General features: G+C 42.8%; 1 protein-coding gene across 1 annotated transcript; it reads left to right on the top strand.

Annotated features, from left to right (window-relative positions):
- The first annotated feature begins 326 nt into the window (after window positions 1–326).
- On the top strand, window positions 327–9,947 carry LOC141600602 (ABC transporter G family member 39-like). Its single transcript, XM_074420848.1, has 15 exons — window positions 327–449; window positions 1,654–1,744; window positions 1,834–2,737; window positions 3,355–3,515; window positions 3,991–4,094; window positions 4,300–4,465; window positions 4,564–4,784; window positions 5,457–5,789; window positions 6,383–6,673; window positions 7,072–7,155; window positions 7,734–7,867; window positions 8,314–8,541; window positions 8,735–8,906; window positions 8,995–9,249; window positions 9,526–9,947. Exons 2-15 carry the CDS (start codon window positions 1,669–1,671, stop codon window positions 9,793–9,795), a joined length of 3,399 nt encoding a protein of 1,132 aa, XP_074276949.1. The 5' UTR covers window positions 327–449; window positions 1,654–1,668; the 3' UTR covers window positions 9,796–9,947.
- Window positions 9,948–19,885: the final 9,938 nt, after the last annotated feature.

The following is a 19,885-nucleotide window of genomic DNA, read 5'->3' as shown; positions in this document are numbered from 1 at the left end:
AGTAGATATTATTGTTTTCCTTGACCAATTGAAAAACAAACAAACAGGTATTAATGAACAAATTCTAAAAACCATCAGTCCAAGTATCATATATATATATATAAACTTCATATTGGTTTTATTTTCCTAAAAAAAAGTATTTTATTAATCAAATACTCTTTTATTCTTATGTCAATATTATGTTAACGGGAATTATTTGTTGGTCATGCGGCATACATAAAATTTTAGACATGAATGATGTACTATATGTCTATATTCCATTTTATTATGAAATTTATCCCACATTATTTTAATATCCGTGCAACGCACGGGCAAGAAAACTAGTTGATGAGTATTATTGAGTTAAATTTCCCACCGGATTTCTTACATCACAATTACTGGAAAATGTAAAAACATTGATCGATACTTGGCGGGTGGCGCCGCCACCGTCCGCCTGCACAAGAATTTGGGTAACTGTTCTTCTTTTATCCTGCGTTTTTTTTGTTTGTTTAGTTTAATGTTGATATGTTTTCGATACTATTGAAGCTTCAAATTAAATTAGTGTAAAACTGTCTTACACAAGAATTTGTGTTTATCTGAAGTGTTTGTTGATTTTTTGTAACGATGTATACCTTCCTCTAATTCATTTGTTTACCTTTTGATTGAATATACTGCTCACAAAGAATAAAAAAGTAAACAAATGATTTAGACCGAGGTAAAAAAAGGTAAACAAACTATTGAGACGGAGATAGTAGTTAGTTGGGTGATTGGTGGATTAAATTTCCTAAAAGGGCAGTTAGTTGGGTTTTCAAAAATGTGCTGAAATTTGGTTCGGAGCTTGTCTAGTTTAGCTGTTAAAACGAAATTCAAATGCGGTTAATTAGAGAGGCTGGTTTTTGAGATTGAATGTCGAAGTTAATAGTTTAGATTTAGTTGTTTTGGTGCTCGAAATTCTCCTTTTGACCCTTGGAAATCATTCTTAGATACTCCCATTTGTCCGAATCATTTGATTACCTTTTTCTTTGTGAGGAGTAATTTTAATCAAAGGTAAACAATTGATTGTGACGGAGAGAGTACATTTTATCCACCTGTAGAATTGGTGAACCTAATATTTCCGGGGAGGCTATTGACGAGATAGTCTAGCAAAGGGTGTTAGGGAACACTCAATTTCAAAAGACAATTAATGTACGAGCATTAGCTCTAACCGGAAATGAGTTTGGGACGTTTTGGAGTTGGATTATAGTGGCTCGGAAACTGACATATTTAAACAAGCTAAGGTGAAAATAGACATGTCAAAAAAAAGTTGCTAGATTCTTGGAAGGTATTGGTGAAGAAAGGTGTTTGAGGAGGTTCTAGGCATTCTTAGCAATGACGGGAGAATACAAAGGGTAGTTCATTCTCTTGCAATTGGGATGATAGTGTTACGGTTTTTGGTAGGTCTCAGGTCACATTCTACATCTGGATGACTAAGACAGTTCTTGGAGTTGGTTGTAAAATTTTTATGGAGGTGGAGTCCGTTTGTGTGTTTATTTATAATTTTCTTTAGTGAATGCTTCGTTCTAGCATATCTTTCGGGATTACTATTCTGGTCTTTTGGATGGTCTCAGTTGTACTTTGATTCACTTTCTGCATTTAATAAACAGACTACTACTTATCGAAAAAATAAAATGACAGATACTTGGCTTGGACATGTGTGCCGATACCATTGTGGGTGATGACATGAGAAGGGGAATTTCTGGTGGTGAAAAGAAGCGACTAACCATTGGTTTGCATTTCTACTTGGATTCCTGTTTGCTTTTGTGCAAGTTGTTACAATTGAAATAGAGTCTTTACTGAATCTTGGTTTCGGTACAGGCGAAATGTTGGTAGGACCTGCAAAGTTTCTTTTGATGGATGGGATATCAACAGGTTTAGATAGCTCAACTACATTCAAGATATGCAAGTACATTGGCGAAATGGTCCATATTTTGGACATGACAATAGTCATATCTCTCTTGCAACCTACTCCTGAGACGTACGAATTGTTCGACGATATAATCCTGCTTTCCGAGGGTCAAATTGTGTACCAAGGACCAAGGGACCTTATCCTTGACTTCTTCGAATATGTCGGATTCAAATGCCCCAAAAGAAAAGGGGTAGCTGATTTTCTCCAAGAAGTTACCTCTATTAAAGACCAAGAACAATATTGGTCTAAGAAGGATGATCAACCTTATGGATACGTGTCAGTGTCTGAATTTGTTCAACATTATAAATCTTTTCAAGTCGGTCAGAAACTGATGTCGGATCTTAGTATACCTTATGATAAATCTGAAGCTCACCCTAATGCTTTAGTGAAGAAAAAGTATGGTCTTTCCAACTGGCAACTGCTAAGTGTTTGTTTTTCAAGGGAGTGGTTTCTGATGAAGAGAAACTCATTTCTGTATATATTCAAGAGTGCCCAAATAACAATAATGGCAATCGCTACAATGACTGCCTTTTTTAGGACAACAATGAACCATCAAACGGCAGCAGATGGAGAAAAATACTTGGGAGCTATCTTCTTTAGCCTCACAAATTTTGTGTTCAATGGAGTGGCAGAAACTACATTGACTGTAATGGGGCTCCCTATATTCTACAAACAAAGGGATTCTCTGTTTTATCCAGCTTGGGCATATGCATTACCAGTTTGGGTCCTTCGGATTCCTATTTCGTTTATGGAGTCAGCTATTTGGATTATTCTTACTTATTACACAATTGGCTATGCTCCAGCAGCGAATAGGTAAGCCCAAATTTCATTCTATGGTTTACAAGTATTGCTATCGATGATTGAATTATTTATCTTTTGCATCAAGTCGGTGTATACAAGTGTCTTTACTTATTTTATTTTGTAGTAGTATTATAATGTAGTAGACGGACGACACAGTTATCGACCATTATTTTTAAATGTCGATAGTATGGGGTAGCATATTACGTTTTGGACATACATGCACTATGTAGATTCCACTAATATATAAAAGAAGGGCAACCAGAGAGCCCCAGTTCAAGCCAAATTGGAAAGGGGACAGACGTAAGTTGCAAATGATTAGATATTTGGTAGGATTCTTACTGAAAAATCCTACAAGAGTAAGGTTCGATCATGGGTAAGCAGAGGGGTGGACACGGATAAGACCAAACGAACACTGTATGTAGTAATCATGATGCTTTGTGCCACTGCACCTCTGGCTCAGGTAAGTATCCGGCCTTGAGTGAAACTCAATACCGCCCAATGGTGTGAACTTATTTTTCCAATTTTTATTATGGATCATGCTCAAACCTTTTTAGTGTTATATGCCCAGACTTTGTGTTATGGTGGAAGCATTTAAGATAAATGGATAATATAGTTGTTTGTTATTTCAGATTCTTTTGCCAGTGGCTTGCTTTATTTTGTATCCATCAAATGGCATTATCCCTATTCCGTTTTGTTGGTGCTGTTGGAAGGACAATTGTGATCGCTAATGCGGTTAGTATGACGCTTATGTTGATTATGTTTGTCCTTGGTGGTTTCATTATTGCCAAAGGTACGTTCTTTAAAATACTGCTCAGAGAACATCAGACAAATTTGATTACCTAAATATTTTTTTTTCCTTTTCTTTGATATAAATGGAGACATAAAGGTATCGTTGACGGCATTTATTTTGATGGGATTAAAATCCAACTCATGAGTACCACCTTTCATGACTTTACCGCCTAAGTCCTGAGCTAGGTGCCATCTGCCAATGATGGCTTTAGTACCTAACTATCTCTAGCTAGGTTTGAGAGGTCTAACTAAATTTTTGTGATATCAACTTTTTGTTATCTAATCAAGGTTAAATGGCTAATTGATACCCACCCAACGTTTATGAGTATGTATGATTGTACGGAATAGATATCGAGCATTCTAAGATCTTTTTAAATGTTCTCTAATCTCTATTAAAAACGATCATGTTAGCTAATAAAAATATCTTCCCAACTCTTCTAATTTATGTGTCTTTGTGGATTTCTAATTTGCTGTAGGTGACCTTAGCCCTTGGATCAAATGGGGATACTATCTTTCTCCTATGATGTATGGACAACATGCTTTAGTTATTAATGAATTTTTTGACGAGAGATGGAGCACGGTAGGCTTATCAGTACTTCACCATGTTTGTGTTTCTTTAGTTGAGTTTAATTGAGTTATCTATTTTTCTCTTTGGTGGAGCAAATTCATAAGTAGAAAATATGACTACAATCAAAAGAGAACATTAAATACATTTGAGAGGCATTTAGTTCACCCCACTATTCAGACTTATATTCATAACAAGTAATTGCTTGCTATTGATGCAGCCAAATACAGACTTACGAATCAAAGAACCAACCGTTGGCAAAGTTGTACTTGCGTCACGAGACTTCTTTGAACATCAATATTGGTTCTGGATAAGCATTGGGGCACTCCTTGGCTTTTCTCTTCTCTTCAACCTTTTATACATCGCGTCACTGACTTACTTAAATCGTATGCCATTCTCATCTTATGTTGTTCCTTTTTTGTAAGGATCATAACTAATGTGAAAGTCTATATAGGAAAATGGTCAATTATGTTTGTTTTTCCAGCTTCCATTGATGCAAAAGCCACAGTGCAAGATCTTGATGGTAGATCCAAAAATAAAAAAATTGCCTCACCTGAAGAACTTAATGACGTAAATATTGAGACTCTAAATGAGAAAGAAGATTCAAGTGTAGATGCCAAAATGCCTCGAAAGGGAATGGTGCTACCTTTTCAGCCTCTTTCTCTAGCATTCAATCACATCAATTACTATGTGGATACGCCTTCTGTGAGTCACTCAACTGTAGCTCAACTGTTTTACTATGAGAATTACAAATGCAATATATATGTATATTTCACCGGCATTATTTTGCTGATATTCTGAACCAGAACTTTGCTATACAACCATCCATATCATTGAGACAATGGTGATAATGAGAGTTCCTTGCTGAGTGGCAAATGCTTCAGATGATTGTAAATTTATACCCTTTGAGTTGCGATTTACAATTGAAGTATTTCTGAGAGAAGCGAGACAGGTGAAATGTATGAGCAGCTGAATTTTATTGTTTGCGAGTTGTGATTAGGAAAGAGTGAAAGACAATAAATCTGATTCGGATTTATTTGAACCAATTCTAACATGGCGGTTCATATATTCCAGCCAGATACTATTTGTGTTGATTTTTGTTGCTTGTTGAGTAGTTGTAAATAAAAATGATACTAATAGCAACAGTGGACAAACCACAAATGGTCAGTTAGGTTGTTTGTTTCGGATGGTAAATAAAAATAACCCACTTTCATATATGCATCTCATTTCTCTGCTATTTCACAATGGCAAGCATGTAATATTTAATGAATTATTCTTGTTTAGTCTGTTTTATTAATAAATATTTTTGGCTACCGAAAAAGAAAATTTATAGGCTTGTGGAAGATACAGCTAATAAACTTGTTGACATTGTACCAGGAGATGAAAAGTCTAGGCTATGGGGAAGATCGCTTACAGTTACTGCAAGATGTGAGTGGAGCATTTAGGCCTGGGATATTAACAGCACTCGTGGGTGTAACAGGAGCTGGAAAGACAACTCTGATGGATGTGTTGAGTGGGAGGAAAACAAGTGGCTATTTTGATGGCAACATCACTGTCTCTGGTTATCCAAAGAATCAAGCAACATTCGCTCGAATATGTGGTTACTGTGAGCAAATCGACATTCATTCTCCATATCTCACAGTCTATGAATCCCTCTTTTACTCTGCCTGGCTTCGTCTTTCTTCAAATATTGACGCAAAAACAAGACAGGTTTGCTGCATTTGTTATCACTCATCTCTTGTTATGTTAGTACTTAATACAACTCAATTTTAAGTATGAGACAGGCATGACTGCATGAGTCAAAGTATCAAACATAAGCATAACTTTTTTTTGGAAATATCTCATATATTTTGTCTAAAATGATGACTCATTATGTCAAGTCGGCACGTGACGCATAGCCCAACAGGATCTGTGCCTTTCACCAAACATCCGTTTTTTTACTTTTTTTTTTCCCCTGGTTTTTACATTTGTTTTATTATAGAGCAGGTAGATGATTTTGTAGCGTGTTCGAGCGAAAATTGCATCCATAAAATTGTTGTATTGACTACTCGTATAACCATTTCAAACTATTGACGCTGGGGAATGGCTACAAGTCTCTGACACGTGGGTACTTCATTTCATTTTGAAAATAAACATGAGGAACTTTCAGAAGTAGCCAGCTTGAGGCTTCTACACTCCACCCGTGTCAAATGCTTTTAATAGAGAGAGAGAGAGAGAGTCACATAACTTGCATAATTTTGATTAATGGCTTGAATTAACTTGTTAAAAAGGTTGAAATATACTGTATTGATCTAAATTCGCAGATATTTATTGAAGAAGTCATGAAGCTGATTGAGCTTGAGCAGCTGAAAGATGCTGTAATAGGAAAACCAGGAATAAATGGATTGTCAAATGAACAAAGGAAGAGATTAACAATAGCTGTGGAGTTAGTTGCAAACCCTTCCATTATATTCATGGATGAGCCTACATCTGGACTTGATGCTAGGGCTGCCGCAATTGTTATGCGCACTGTCAGAAACACTGTTAATACTGGAAGAACTGTGGTGTGTACTATCCATCAACCCAGCATAGACATCTTTGAAGCCTTTGATGAGGTAGTTCTCTAAAATGCCATTATGTTTATACAATTAATATTTACTTTTTAACTACAGTACATACATGCTTGAAAAGTTCAAATGCTCTCGTCTATGATGGGTAAGTGGGTCTGATTGTCTTGCACATTGAAATGGCAAGGCAGTGTGATTATTTTCAGATTACCCATAATAAAAGTTGCATTTGACAATTGCATCCAATGCTAATTGCTAGTTGCTACTTCACAATATAGGAAATGTTGACAATTTACTGAGTAATGTTTCCACCCTACTACGTTCTACCATATTACAAATCTTTAAGAGTACCATATTACAAAGCTAAAGAGAGGTGAATGTTTGGGTCCTATGAATCTAAACATATGGGATCAACTGCTAATCTATTGCTATATATGACATTGCAGCTCCTACTAATGAAGAGAGGAGGACAACTGACTTACGCGGGACCCCTCGGACATAATTCCCATATACTTGTTGAATACTTCGAGGCAAGTAATTTACTTTATGTTTGATAGGCCATCTTTATTACTCAGGTTTGCAAGGGATATAATTTGAGTCTCATATTCAGATTATTTTCACAAGTATGTCATCTTATTTTGTAGACTATCATTCAACTGTAGAAGCCTCATTTAGGTTTTCATAACTTGATAATATTTTTAGAGCTCAACTTGCATAAAAATAAATTAGATCCTCTTTTATATATCACGTAAATTGAAAATGAGTGAATATTATACAGTGTTTAGCTTCAATGTAGACATATACCTTTGTGTTGTCATATTACTACATTTACATCTATGTGACAACTAACCAAATGAGTTTGGTGTGGTGGTTGCTCACCTCATCCCTTAACCATGAGGTCAGGGGTTCGATCCTTGCCCATGGGAATGGAGCAAACTCTTTGGCCAGTCGTTTACCTCTTCGTGAGAGCACCCGCGGCGAGGAAACATCTATGTGACAACTTTGTGATATGTGCTTGTTATAGAATTGTCAATATGTTGATGCCTCATTGAAAAATATACTTTCAACAAAAGTTGATGAAGCATTGCACTTATGGTTGATGTTGCAGGCCATTCGTAGAGTTCCTAAATTAAAAGAGGGCTACAATCCAGCCACATGGATGCTTGATATAACTTCCCCTCAGATGGAAACTGAATTAAATGTAGATTTTGCCAAGCTTTATGCCAATTCCTCATTTTACAAGTATGTTAAGTTATTTCTTTTATTTAAATTGTGCTCAAAGTTTATAATGATATTTGCTCTACTTATGTCAGCAATAATGATATCTTTAGGGGAAGAAATAAAGTCTTATGCCATGACCCCCATGAGAATTTGTTGCGTAGCACATCGCTGCACATGTATCATTCTGTGCTATGTCGTTAATCGGTGCTCAATGCTCATTGCTACATTGATTAGAGTCTTGTTGACTTTATCCTCTTTTCTGCTCTCACTAGGAATATGAGTAGCATACCTGAATAATCCTTATTTTGTTTTGCAAGTTTGTCTATTAGTGGCCCTTCAAGAGGACAGTTATCGCAATTAACCCATAATTTCTGTGGAATAGTTCATTAGTGTTTTGGATTTATGAGCCCTTTAAATGTATACTATTCAACTTCCTAAAAGATGTTTCATTGTCAACATTTTTGTAGGAAAAATCAAGAAATAGTTGAAGAGCTTAGTATTCCGAGGCCAGGTTCGGGGGATATACATTTTCCAACTGCACACTCTCAACCACTGGGCGTTCAATTTAAAGCATGTTTTTGGAAACAATATAGGTCTTATTGGCAAAATCCATCTTACAGTGGCGTTCATTTCCTTATGATGACAGTCATGGGTGTTTTGCTTGGTCTTATGTTCTGGAACAAGGGAAGTCAAATGTGAGCTCTTCATCCTCTACCAGTAACTGTTACCTCCTCTCCGCCATCATTTTCTTGTAAACATTCTGATTAGAATTGTTCTGTGGACGGAAGAAGATGTTTTCCTAGTCTTTTAGCCTTCTTGAAATTTTTTAAAAACATATGTTCAGTCGCCATTCTAAATATAATTGTTTCTGTTTTAATCTTGTTATAGGGCGAATGAACAAGATTTGATGAACTTTGTAGGAGTGATGTTTTCTGCCATCCTTTTTCTGGGTGGATTTAATGCCTTAGATATACAAGCTATTGTTGCAAGTGAGAGAGCGGTTTTCTACCGCGAAAGAGCGGCAGGAATGTACTCAGCTCTGCCATTTGCCCTAGCTCAGGTGATAACATCGCCAAAACGTTACTTGATCTTAATCACATATACCATATTTCAATTAACACATTGTTTTTTCATTCAAATTTCTACAGCTACTTATAGAGATGCTTTACCTTGCAATTGGATCATTCATATATGTCATTCTCATGTACTCGATGATCGGATTTGAGTGGACTTTTACCAAATGCTTCTACTTCTATTACTACATTTACATGTGCTTTTTGTACTACACCACGTATGGGATGATGCTTATTTCACTGATGCCACGACCGGAATTTTCAGCCATTTTGATGACTTTATTTGTTACCTTGTGGAATCTATTTGCTGGATTTTTGCTTCCTAGAACGGTATGAAACCTTCTCTTTACTCGTGGCATAATGAATTATCATAAGTTCCAGGCTTCAGTCCTCTTTCCACTAGATCTTTAAACTTACAGCTATATGTACAGTGGCAGAGCGAGGGAGGGCTAGAAGTCCCCCACCCCCAAGGACATGGAAAATTTAGAACTCGTAGTTAAAACTCTCAAAGCTACTATATTGTATTATTAGTTCGCCTCCCTGCAATTTGTCAATCATGATATAACTCTCTCTAACCCTGTATTTTGGCTCCGCCTGTGAATGCAGCAAATACCGGTATGGTGGAGGTGGTTCTACTGGGCATCCCCGGTGGCATGGACAATGTATGGTTTAGTGACCTCACAAGTGGGTGACAAGACTTCTACTATTGAAGTGCCTGAAATTGGAAGTGTGCCCTTATCTACATACCTCAAACAAGTCTTTGGTTATGAATATGATTTTCTGCCCTTTGTTGTTGTTGCCCATCTTGGCTGGGTGGTCCTCTTCTTCCTTGTGTTTGCCTACAGCATCAGGATTTTTAACTTCCAAAAACGATAGCGGTTTTTTTAATAGATTTTCGCGAAGAGTAATTTTTTTATTTATATGATAATCAATGCGGTCCTGATGTATAATTTTACTTTGAATCAATGAAGTTAAAATGATATTTACAATCATCATCTTTAAATAGTCTTCCTTGCCTGGTATGAAAACTTCCGTAGTAATATCTTTTGTTCTATGACTTACATAAAAGTTATGAAGTACGAGTACATCTTAAATAAGTAAACCAAAAAAAAAATGTGTTTATCATTACAACATAATAGGATTTTAGGCTAATAATTGTGTAATACTCCATTATATTATAATTTAAGGATTTTTTAATTGAATATGATCGATATTTGATAATTTTAAGATTTTACTAACAAATTTATATCCATGAAATAAAATTACTCTTGGTCTTGTAAGTTTGTAAGATAAAGAAATTTTGTCTCCCACTTTTATCTAGACCTGGTAAACGGGTCAATTGAGTCGGGTTCGGTTCGGGTCGGGTCATTTCGGGTTCGGGACATTTTTGGATCAACTATTATCAAGTTATTTGTGGATAATAATCAGTTTGAAACAATAAATATTCGGGTCGGGTTAAATCAGGTCTAGTAAATTCGGGTCCGGGTCAAGTTCAGATGTCGGGCCGGGTTCGAGTCGGGCTAATTTTGCCAGATCTAGTTGTATCTCTGATATAAAAATTGCTGCTTTAGGTCCGTTTATTTCCTAAACCAAGCAGCTAACCCAAGCAAGGGCAGTTGGCCGCACTCGTATATATTGAGCTCGTAATGGTACCTCGCAATTCAAAAGTCTCTCTACGGCTGAAGAATGAGCGTGTTCTTGGGACCGTAAAACTTGGTGTCTTTCACTTTGAGGCGAGATTTCGATGGGATATGCCAAGTTGCCAACCTACCTCACGGCCTCACCAGTCATCATCAACAACAACAACAACAACAACAACAACAACAACATCAGAGCCTTAATCCCAAAATGATTTGTGGTCGGCTGACATGAATCAGCCTTTAGAACCTTCCATGGGTGAACACACACCTCAAAATGCGAATAGAAAACGGAAAATGAAAAACAAAAGGAGAGCGAAAATGTAATGCAAAGTCAAGTTAAACTTACAGGTTTTAAAATCGAATTTCGGGTTTCTTTTATAAAAACTTAAAGTTTAAATCGAGAGAAAAGATTAAAACGATTTTGAAAACCGAAATAGAATTAAGGATCCGGAATGCCTTAAAAGTAAACCAAGTAAAATATACTCCCTCTTATTCTAAATAACTAGATTTCTTGCCCGTGTGTTGCACGGATAATAAAATAATGTGTTATAAATTTCACAATAAAATGGAATATAGACATATAGTATATCGTTCATGTCTAAGATTTTATGTATGTCGCATGACTAACAAATAATTCTCGTTAACATAATATTGACATGAGAATAAAAGAGTGTTTGATTAATGTTCCGGGTGTAGATTCCGGAGCAGATTTGTTTACCACGTAAACTTGGTGAAATGATGTCTTTCCTTGTCTTGACTCTTCCTTTTGGTCTCTCCTGAAACGATGAACAAACTGAGGGCTCGGCTTTGCACCGAGCGTACTCACTCCGACGCTCAAGTCAGTAAACTTAAAGGGATTAAGTTGTGTGTTACTTGACAAAGTATATTGATGAGAGATAAGGGAGTTTATACCAGATGAATAGTGTAACTTTAGGTTAGATTGTGGATCCCCTTCTCAATGAGAGAAGTGGAGTATTTATAGACTTTCACCTTTTGTCACGTAGTGGCCAAGTGGCTAGCAGGTGGAAAGACTGTTCTACCCTCGACCGAGGGACCCATGGCAGGCCGGCTGACTCCATGCCGAGGGGTCTTGGATATGAGTACGCGGATATGTCTCCCGGCTGACTGATTGCCCAGCCGAGACCCAAGTGACCGGCCGACAGGCTGCGTCGGTTAGGCGGTCTAACATGTTGACTTGCTGTCTCTTGATCCTTGACCTTGCTCAATATGTTGACTCGGTCAGGGGGTGCAGAATATGCCCCATCAATTTGCCCCCAGCGTAGTCTATGCCGTGGTATGGACCTTCGATGAGTGTTGAGCGTATTCTGTGCAAGTTGAATTTTCTTCCTCGGCTTCCTCTTCCTCGGCTTGCTTCTGTTCAGGCCGTACCATATCCCCCCCTCCACATGGATGTGTAATGGACATCAAATGTGGAAAAGAAGATGTCGCTGGCCGGTGGGTCCAAGGTTGAGAGTACCGGATGCTTTGATTGCCCCGGCCGTCGCCAAGCTTGGTTGATCAGCTGGCCGTTTGGCAAGTAGATAACAAGGAGCGTGTTGAAGAAGATACGTCGATTGGCATTCCACCAAGTAGCGTGTCAAAGAAGATTGGTAACTGTTGTGACGATTGACATTCCGTGGCTGCATGCTTGACACGTGTCTCGGTGTTGATTGGTTGACGCTTCATGGGCTTTGCCCTGATTGGTCGGATTGAGTGGGCTTTGCCCTATAAATAGGGCAGTTAGCCCCTGAATTTGGCCTTCCAAATTCATTTTCTCAAAAAAATTTCTTCTTCTCGCTTAGTTTTCTTTGACGAAACTTCTCTCTAGTCTTCGAAGCGTTACTCGGCGTAACACTCTTCCCAAGGTAAACAAACAAATTTTCCAACTTTTAATTGTTAAGTTTTTGTTGTGAACATGTCTTCGCGATCTGGGACCTAGTAATCTGCGCCGGGGGTTCCCTGTCGCGCCTTGATGAGGAGGAGGCACTGGCCGCCATCCCGATAAGGTCTGGGGGCCCTAGGTCTCCTTCTCCCGAGGTTGATGATCAGTATTTGGAGGATTTCTCGGATGATGGTGATGGTGATGATGACGGTGATGATGAGGAAAGGACTCATCCTGATGAGGAGAGGCCGCAAATCCTGGACCATGGCGACGCCTGTAAGATCGGCCCTGATCGTGCTTGGACCAATAAGTTCGCCAGTTGTTCTGGTCCTGATTTTTTTGAACATCACTTCTCCTTCGGCAGGGAGTATATGATTGTTATCCCTGGGGAAGGTCAGGCGGTCTGTTGCCCTCCCAAGGGCTATATCGGCGTATACATCAGACACCTGGAGTATGGGCTCTGGTTTCCTTTGAATGAATACGTTATGGCCATAATTAAAGCCATGAACGTCGCCGTGGCCCAACTGCATCCGTTGGCCATTAGGACTATAGTTGGCTTTGTGTGGCTCTGTCTTTTCAAGGGGGAGGCCCCAACGGTGAACCTATTCCGCCGGCTTCATCATCTTCGACTGAATGTCCAAGGTGGCAGGGGGTGGTATAGCATACAGACCGAGCCAGGTTATATCACCGTCCCCAAGCTTGCTTCCTGCAAGGACTGGAAGTCACGGTGGGTATATGTTGAGGTTCCAGGGGATTATCCACTGCCTCGTTCCTTCCAGCACCAAGTCAATTTGCGGTGCGAGAGCAAAGGGGAGCGTGAGAAATATGTCTCCCGGCATAAGCTTAAGATGGACGTCTTGAAGGTCCCTCTTAATGCGGACGAACGGCAATGGCAATGAAGCATTTGAGATCGAGAAGGATGGGTCGCCGAAGGGATGGATACCCCCGACGCAGATCATTCTTCAAGATGAGCCGCTCTGCCACGTCGGCCTCATACCGGCCCTAGCACAGGGTGAGTGGGGTCGGTGTGAGGCCCATCTATGCTTTTAATGTTTCTGTTTTTTGAACCTTGATTTTTTTTCTTTTATTTAACTCTTGCTTCGTTTCTTTTACAGACCGTTTTGGCCCGGATCTGTCTGAGGAAATCCTCAAGAAGATGGGACTTGACAAGGACAAGAACGTTGTTGAGATGCATCCGAAGGCCGATACACGTGATCGCAGACCGGCGCCAAACGACCTCATGGATCAGCAGTTGAAGGTCCTAGATGTGACGGCGGCCCAGGCGAAGGTTGCCGGTAACATACCGCGCCGAAAGCGTAAAGCAATGTCTTCGGTGGCGACGGCGTCAACTTCAGTTCCACCTCCAATCCCCGCGGTCCAAAAGGAGACGGTGGAGATCGTCGATATTACCGAGGAGGAGGTCACCTTGGCAGAGGAATCTCCTCTCTTACGCAAGAGAAAAGAGACTGCTGCTGCCGCTGCCGCCATTTACTATCTCTGCATCGCTACCGAGGCCGGCAAAGAAATGGGTCCTCCGGCCAAGAAGGCCAAGCCTGGTACAGATCTAACCTGTGGCTCAGACTTAGCCGGTTCATTAGGCGTTCCTGATGACAGGCTCTCTGGTATGTCCATGAATGTTGACATGGATGCTTTGATTGAATTTTTTGTAGTTCAACCGTCGCCGTCTACCGGTCCTACTGAACGGCGTGCTGAGAAGCGACTTGCGCAGACGGGTGGTAAAGATGCCACCGTCGTCTCCTCCTTCCTGAAGCCTACCCCCGCCCAGATTAGGTCGGAGGGCCTAAGTTTGTCCAGGATGTTGGCGAAGTGGGCTGATGTGGCCGGTGCTCATATTATGGAGCAAGAAAAGGTCATGGCTGAAGTTGCCCCACAGCTTGAGCGGCTCAGGCTTGAGCTCGGCTCGCCGCTGCGAAGAAGGAAGAAGCGAGAGGGCCAAGGCTGAGGCTAAAAAGGCGGTCCTTGCTGAGCGAAAACTTAGGGAGGACGCTGAAAAGGCAGTCGTTGCTGAGAGAGCCAAGGTTGAGGCTGCAGGGGCTGAAGCCGCTAAGCTGCTGGAGGAGCGTGACAAGTTTCAGGCCGTCGTCGACTTCACTGCTAAGAAGAGGGACGAATGGAAGTCTATGTTTAAGGCCCAGGGGAAGGTGGTTCGGAATACGAGGGCTATCATCGCCCAGAGGGAGTTGGACATTGAGACGCTCCAAAGCGTCATCCTCCCTAACATGTGCGCCCAATACCGGGACCTGGCCGAAGAAGCCGCCAGGGAAGTGATCGGGGAGCTCTTTCCGGATGGCTCCTTCCCGTGGCAGAGATTTGACGAGCTGTTTGATGACAAGCTTGATGCTAAGGCGAAGGCCGCGGAGGAGATGGCTGCGGAGGAGGCAAGGGTGAAGAAGGAGGAAGAGGAGGCCGCGGAGAAGGCGGCCCATGCTGAAAAGGCGAAGGTGGCCAAGGAGGAAGCTGAGAGGGCAAGGGCAGCTGAAGCTGAAGCTGCCAAGTTGGACTCTGGGTCGCCCACCGATGGTGATGCCGTTGCTGCTGTTGATGTCGCCGGTGGCAAGCAGCAACAGGCATAGGAAGACGGACGGTCGTCACCAGATTCACCCGGCATCTCAGATAGCTTCAGCTGTTCGGGGGCCAATTATTAGGCCTTTCCTCCCTGCCATCTTTTGGCACTTCATGTCATATGTCTGTACCCTTTTGCTGTTCCTTTTTTGTAAACTTTGGTAGGTAGTGTTTAGGCTATCCCTATGGGGACGGCCGTCGTCTGCATTCTCCTTACTTGTAATCATTTTCAATAAAGCTTGTTTATTGGCCCTCGGCTTGGCCGAGGCTTTGATCACAAACCTTCACTTGTCTTCTTACGTTATTAATTGAGCGCTTTTTTCGTTTTTACCTTCGGCCTGGCCGAGGCAGTTAGAATGCGTATCTCAACTGTGCTTAACGTTTTTTTTTAAACATGTGAACATGTTAGCGTATCGACCGTTGTGTCCCCTGCCAGGCCTTCGGTTGGCCGAGGCGGCTAGAGGTTACGGCTCGACAGTGTTCGTATCTGTAGACATATTGATCGCTTCCTCTGCCAGGCCTTCGGTTGGCGAGGCGGCTAGAATTGCGTCTCAACTGTACTTATACGTTCCTAAGGCATGTTGGTCGCTTTCGCGAGTATCAATCGCGTTGTAGTAGTGATCGCCGTGGCGTCTACTTCTTGGGGTGATTTGCCGGCTTGGGCCGTGGCGTCTACCTCGATATGACTACGGGGGGGGGGGGGGATGAACACTTTGATGGAAAACTTGGATGATTCTTCATTAGATATAAACACGCGTTGGGGTGCCAACAACAGTTTTGGACACCTCCGCCGCTATACAAAGTATTTCCTGAGGTTGTCAGTGTTCCAATGGCTCATCAAAGCCACACCCTCCATGTCTGTCAGCCGGTATGTACCCGGCCTCATTTCTTCAACCACTTTGTAGGGACCCTCCCAGTTGGCCGTCAATTTACCATGAATGTTTCCTTTGTTGGTGGCGGCCGACTTTCTTAGGACTAGATCCCCTACTTTTAAGTCCCTTTTGTGGACTCTTCGGTTGTAGGCTCTTCTCATTCGGTTTTGGTATACTGCCAAGTTGAGGCGTCTTTGTATCTCGGCTTTCTTCGACCAGGTCTAGGGAGGTTCTCGGACCTTCCTCATTTTCAACCGGGTTAAAGGTGGCCGTTCTGAATGTCGGCACCGCCGCTTGCTTCAATTGCGGAGGATCGCCGGACCCGTAGACTAAGTGGAATGGATGTACCCCGTTGCTTCTTTCTCCGTGGTTCGAAGGGACCACAGGACACCGGGTAGTTCATCGGCCCATCTTCCCTTTAGGTCTTCAACTTTCTTCTTCAAACCGTTGAGGATTGTTTTATTGGTCGCCTCCTTTGTCCGTTGCTCGTGGGTGGCAAACGGAGGAGTATGCAAATTTGATACCAAGTTCTTCCAACCAGTTCATTATTGTGTCACTCCAAAACTCTCGGCCGTGGTCAAATACCATGACTTGGGGTAACCCAAAACGAGTTATGACATTTTCCCAGATTACCTTTCTTACGGCCGCCGTCGTCTTCGAAGGTACCGCTACAGCTTCAACCCATTTGGTGAAGTAGTCAACGGCGACAATCAAGTACTTTCTTCCTCCGAATGCCGTTGGAAATGGCCCTAGTAGATCCATCCCCCACTGTGCAAAAGGAAGGGGACTAAGTACCGGCTGCAAGTCTCGGGAAGGTGCATGTATCACCGGAGCATGCATTTGACAGTTGTTGCACTTTTTGGTTTTGGCTCTGGAATCCTCAAGCATGGTGGGCCAGAAGTAGCCGGCTCGGAGAGCTTTGTGGGCTAGTGTTCTTGCCCCCATGTGATGACCACAGATGCTTTCGTGAATTTCTGTCAAGTATTAGCTCGCGTACCGGGCCGACACATTTCAAGAGTGGCCTTATCACGGACCTCCTGTATAATTCTCCTTCAAACACCAAGTACCTTCTTTGCGATCCTCTTTATCTTCTGCGAGAGCTGCGATCCTCCGTAACTCATTTGTCGGTTTATACTTCATTATCGGAGTCATCCACGTCGTCTCGGCCTCTATGTCGCCCACCATGCCGACGGTTTCGGTAATGCTTTTAGCATTCCGATGTCCACCAACACGGTTCGGTTGCCGACATTCTTGATGGTTGAACGGCAAGCTTTGAGAGAGCGTCGGCTCGGTTGTTCTCAGACCTGGGAATGCATTGTATCTGGAAAGATTTCAATTTTGAAGTGTCGGCTTTTACCTTTTCCAGGTACCTTGTCATCTCGTCGTCTCGAGTCTCGTACTCTCCTCGGACTTGATTAGTCACCAAGAGCGAGTCTGTTTTCAAAATGATGTGTTCCGCCCCGCGACTCTAGCTAACTCGACTCCGATTATCACCGCCTCGTATTCGGATTCGTTATTTGAGGCCGGGAAGGTTAACTTCAAGGCATACTCAAACTCGTCCCCGTTTGGGCTGATGATAAGGATGCCGGCTCCTGAGCTGTTCGCCGTGGAGGACCCATCGGTATACACCTCCCACATGCCGGGACGTGATTCTTCCTGATATGTGCACTCGGCCAAGAAGTCTGCCAGCGCTTGCCCTTTTATCGAAGGCCTCGGTTTGTACTGAATGCCGTAGCCGGAGAGTTCCACTGCCCATTTGATAAGTCTGCCTGATTTTTCGAATTTTTCTAGGGCTTTCTCCAACGGCTGGTCGGTTAAGACCGTCACGGGATGTGCGTCGAAGTAGGGTTTTAACTTCCTTGTGGCAACGACGACAGCGAAGGCTGCTTTTTCAATCGGTGGGTAGTTTCTCTCGGCGGCCAGCAGTGTATGGCTGATAAAGTAAATTGGGTGCTGCTGCTTGTTTTCTTCCCTGACAATTACGGCACTGACCGTGGCCGAGGTAACTGCTAAGTATAGGTATAGCGTCTCCCCCAGCATCGGCCTGGACAGGGTCGGCAGTGTCAGAAGGTGAGCTTTCAGTTGCCCGAAAGCTGTGCTCTGTTGCTCCCCCCAGCAGAAATCCTTATTTCCCTTCAAAACAGTAAAGAACGGTGTGCTCTTATCGGCTGACCGAGAGATGAAACGGGCAAGGGCCGCCATTCTCCCGGTCAGCGTCATAACTTCTTTTCAATTCCTCGGCTCCGGTAGGTCCAATATTGCTTGGACTTTCTCTGGATTGGTATCAATTCCCCCGGCGCTGACAAGCACGCCGAGGAACTTGCCGGCCCGGACACCGAAGTTGCATTTCTTTGGGTTGAGCTTCATTCTATACTTCCTTAGTGAACAAAATGTCTCGTGTAAATCGGCTAAGTGCTCGTTGTCAGACTTGCTTTTTACAATAGCATCGTCGACGTAAGCCTCAATGTTTCGCCCTTTTTGATTTTGGAACACTTTGTCCACCAGTCTTGTGTAAGTTGCGCCGGCGTTCTTCAAACCGAACGGCATCATTTTATACATGTATGTGCCGTTACCGGTGATGAATGCGCACTTAGGCATGTCTTCTTCGGCCATGAATACCTGATGATACCCTGAGAAGGCGTCCAGCAGGCTCAGCATAGTGTAGCCTGCCGTGGCGTCGATTAAACTATCTATTCGAGACAAAGGATAGCAATCTTTGGGGCACGCTTTATTAAGATTGGTAAAATCTACACACATCCTCCACGCCCCCGATGATTTCCTCACCATTACAACATTAGCTAACCACTCAGGATAAGTACAAGGCATGATAAAGCCCGCCGCTAGTAATTTATCTACCTCGGCTTTGATGGCCTCATCCTTCTCTACCGAGAAGTTCCTCATCTTACGCTTGACGGGCGAGCGGTGGAGAGTACGTTCAGCTTGTGAACAATTATCTCTCGGCTCACGCCTGGCATCTCGGCTGCTGAGTAAGCGAAGACGTCTTTGTTCTTTCTCAGCAGGTCTAGGAGAGCGGCCCTGAATTTTGGCTCCAGGTTGACACCGACAGTTACGGTGCGCCCTGGGTCAATTTCCACTTCTTCGGTCTCGGCTCCTTCGACCATGCCGACAGTGGCATCCATGAGTTCGCCCTCCTGTTGTAAGGATGGGCTCTTCCCCTTCTCTGACTTCTTCGCCACTTTGAGGGATTGCATGTTGCACCCTCTGGCAGATATCTGGACGTTGACTACTTCGTCTTTTTCGTCCTTTGAGACGAGTTTATGCGCTTCCCCCGGTCCGAGACATACATCGGTGTCGGGCCCGGATGGACATTATCGCATCGGCCTCGCTCGAGTGACTCGGCCTATGAGAACGTTGTAGGCGGACGAGCCGTCAATGACCACGAACTCGGATAGGACATTCTTAGCTGCATTCCCCTCGCCGAACATTACCGGCGATCCCGATTGACCCTGGGGTACCAGGCCGGCCCGGAAAAAGCGTACAACGGATTGGTGCGGGGGCTCAAGTCCTCAATATTCAGACCGAGATTGAGAAAGCACTCCCTGAACATAATGTTCGTGTAGGCGCTGTGTCAATCGGCACCTCTTGACAGGTGGTTGGCTATGTCCAAGTGGACTACAAGTGGGGTCATTTGTGCGGGGCGATGACTCCTCGTAGTCCTTCTTCCCAATAGTTATGTCGGGGATGTTGGAAGCGGGGATCGTTGTTTTGGGCACAAAGTTGATTGCCGATATAGCTCGTTCAGGTGCCGTTTGTGCCCATGAGCGGACCCACCGTTCTCGTTGCCCCCGATGACAACATGGATTACTCCTATCCGTTCAAAGACGGATTTTTTATTTGAGCCGCCGGTATTAGTCTTTTGGCCTCCGGCAACATATTTGCTGAGGCTCCCCTTCCGGATCAGCTCTTCAATGGCATTCTTCAGATGCGGCGAGTTGTCGATTAAGTGACCGGTGTGGCCGTGGTACTCA

The sequence above is a fragment of the Silene latifolia genome, chromosome 1 (genome assembly GCF_048544455.1).
Source record: "Silene latifolia isolate original U9 population chromosome 1, ASM4854445v1, whole genome shotgun sequence".
NCBI lineage: Eukaryota > Viridiplantae > Streptophyta > Magnoliopsida > Caryophyllales > Caryophyllaceae > Silene > Silene latifolia.
This window is presented reverse-complemented; position numbering and strand designations above follow the sequence as displayed.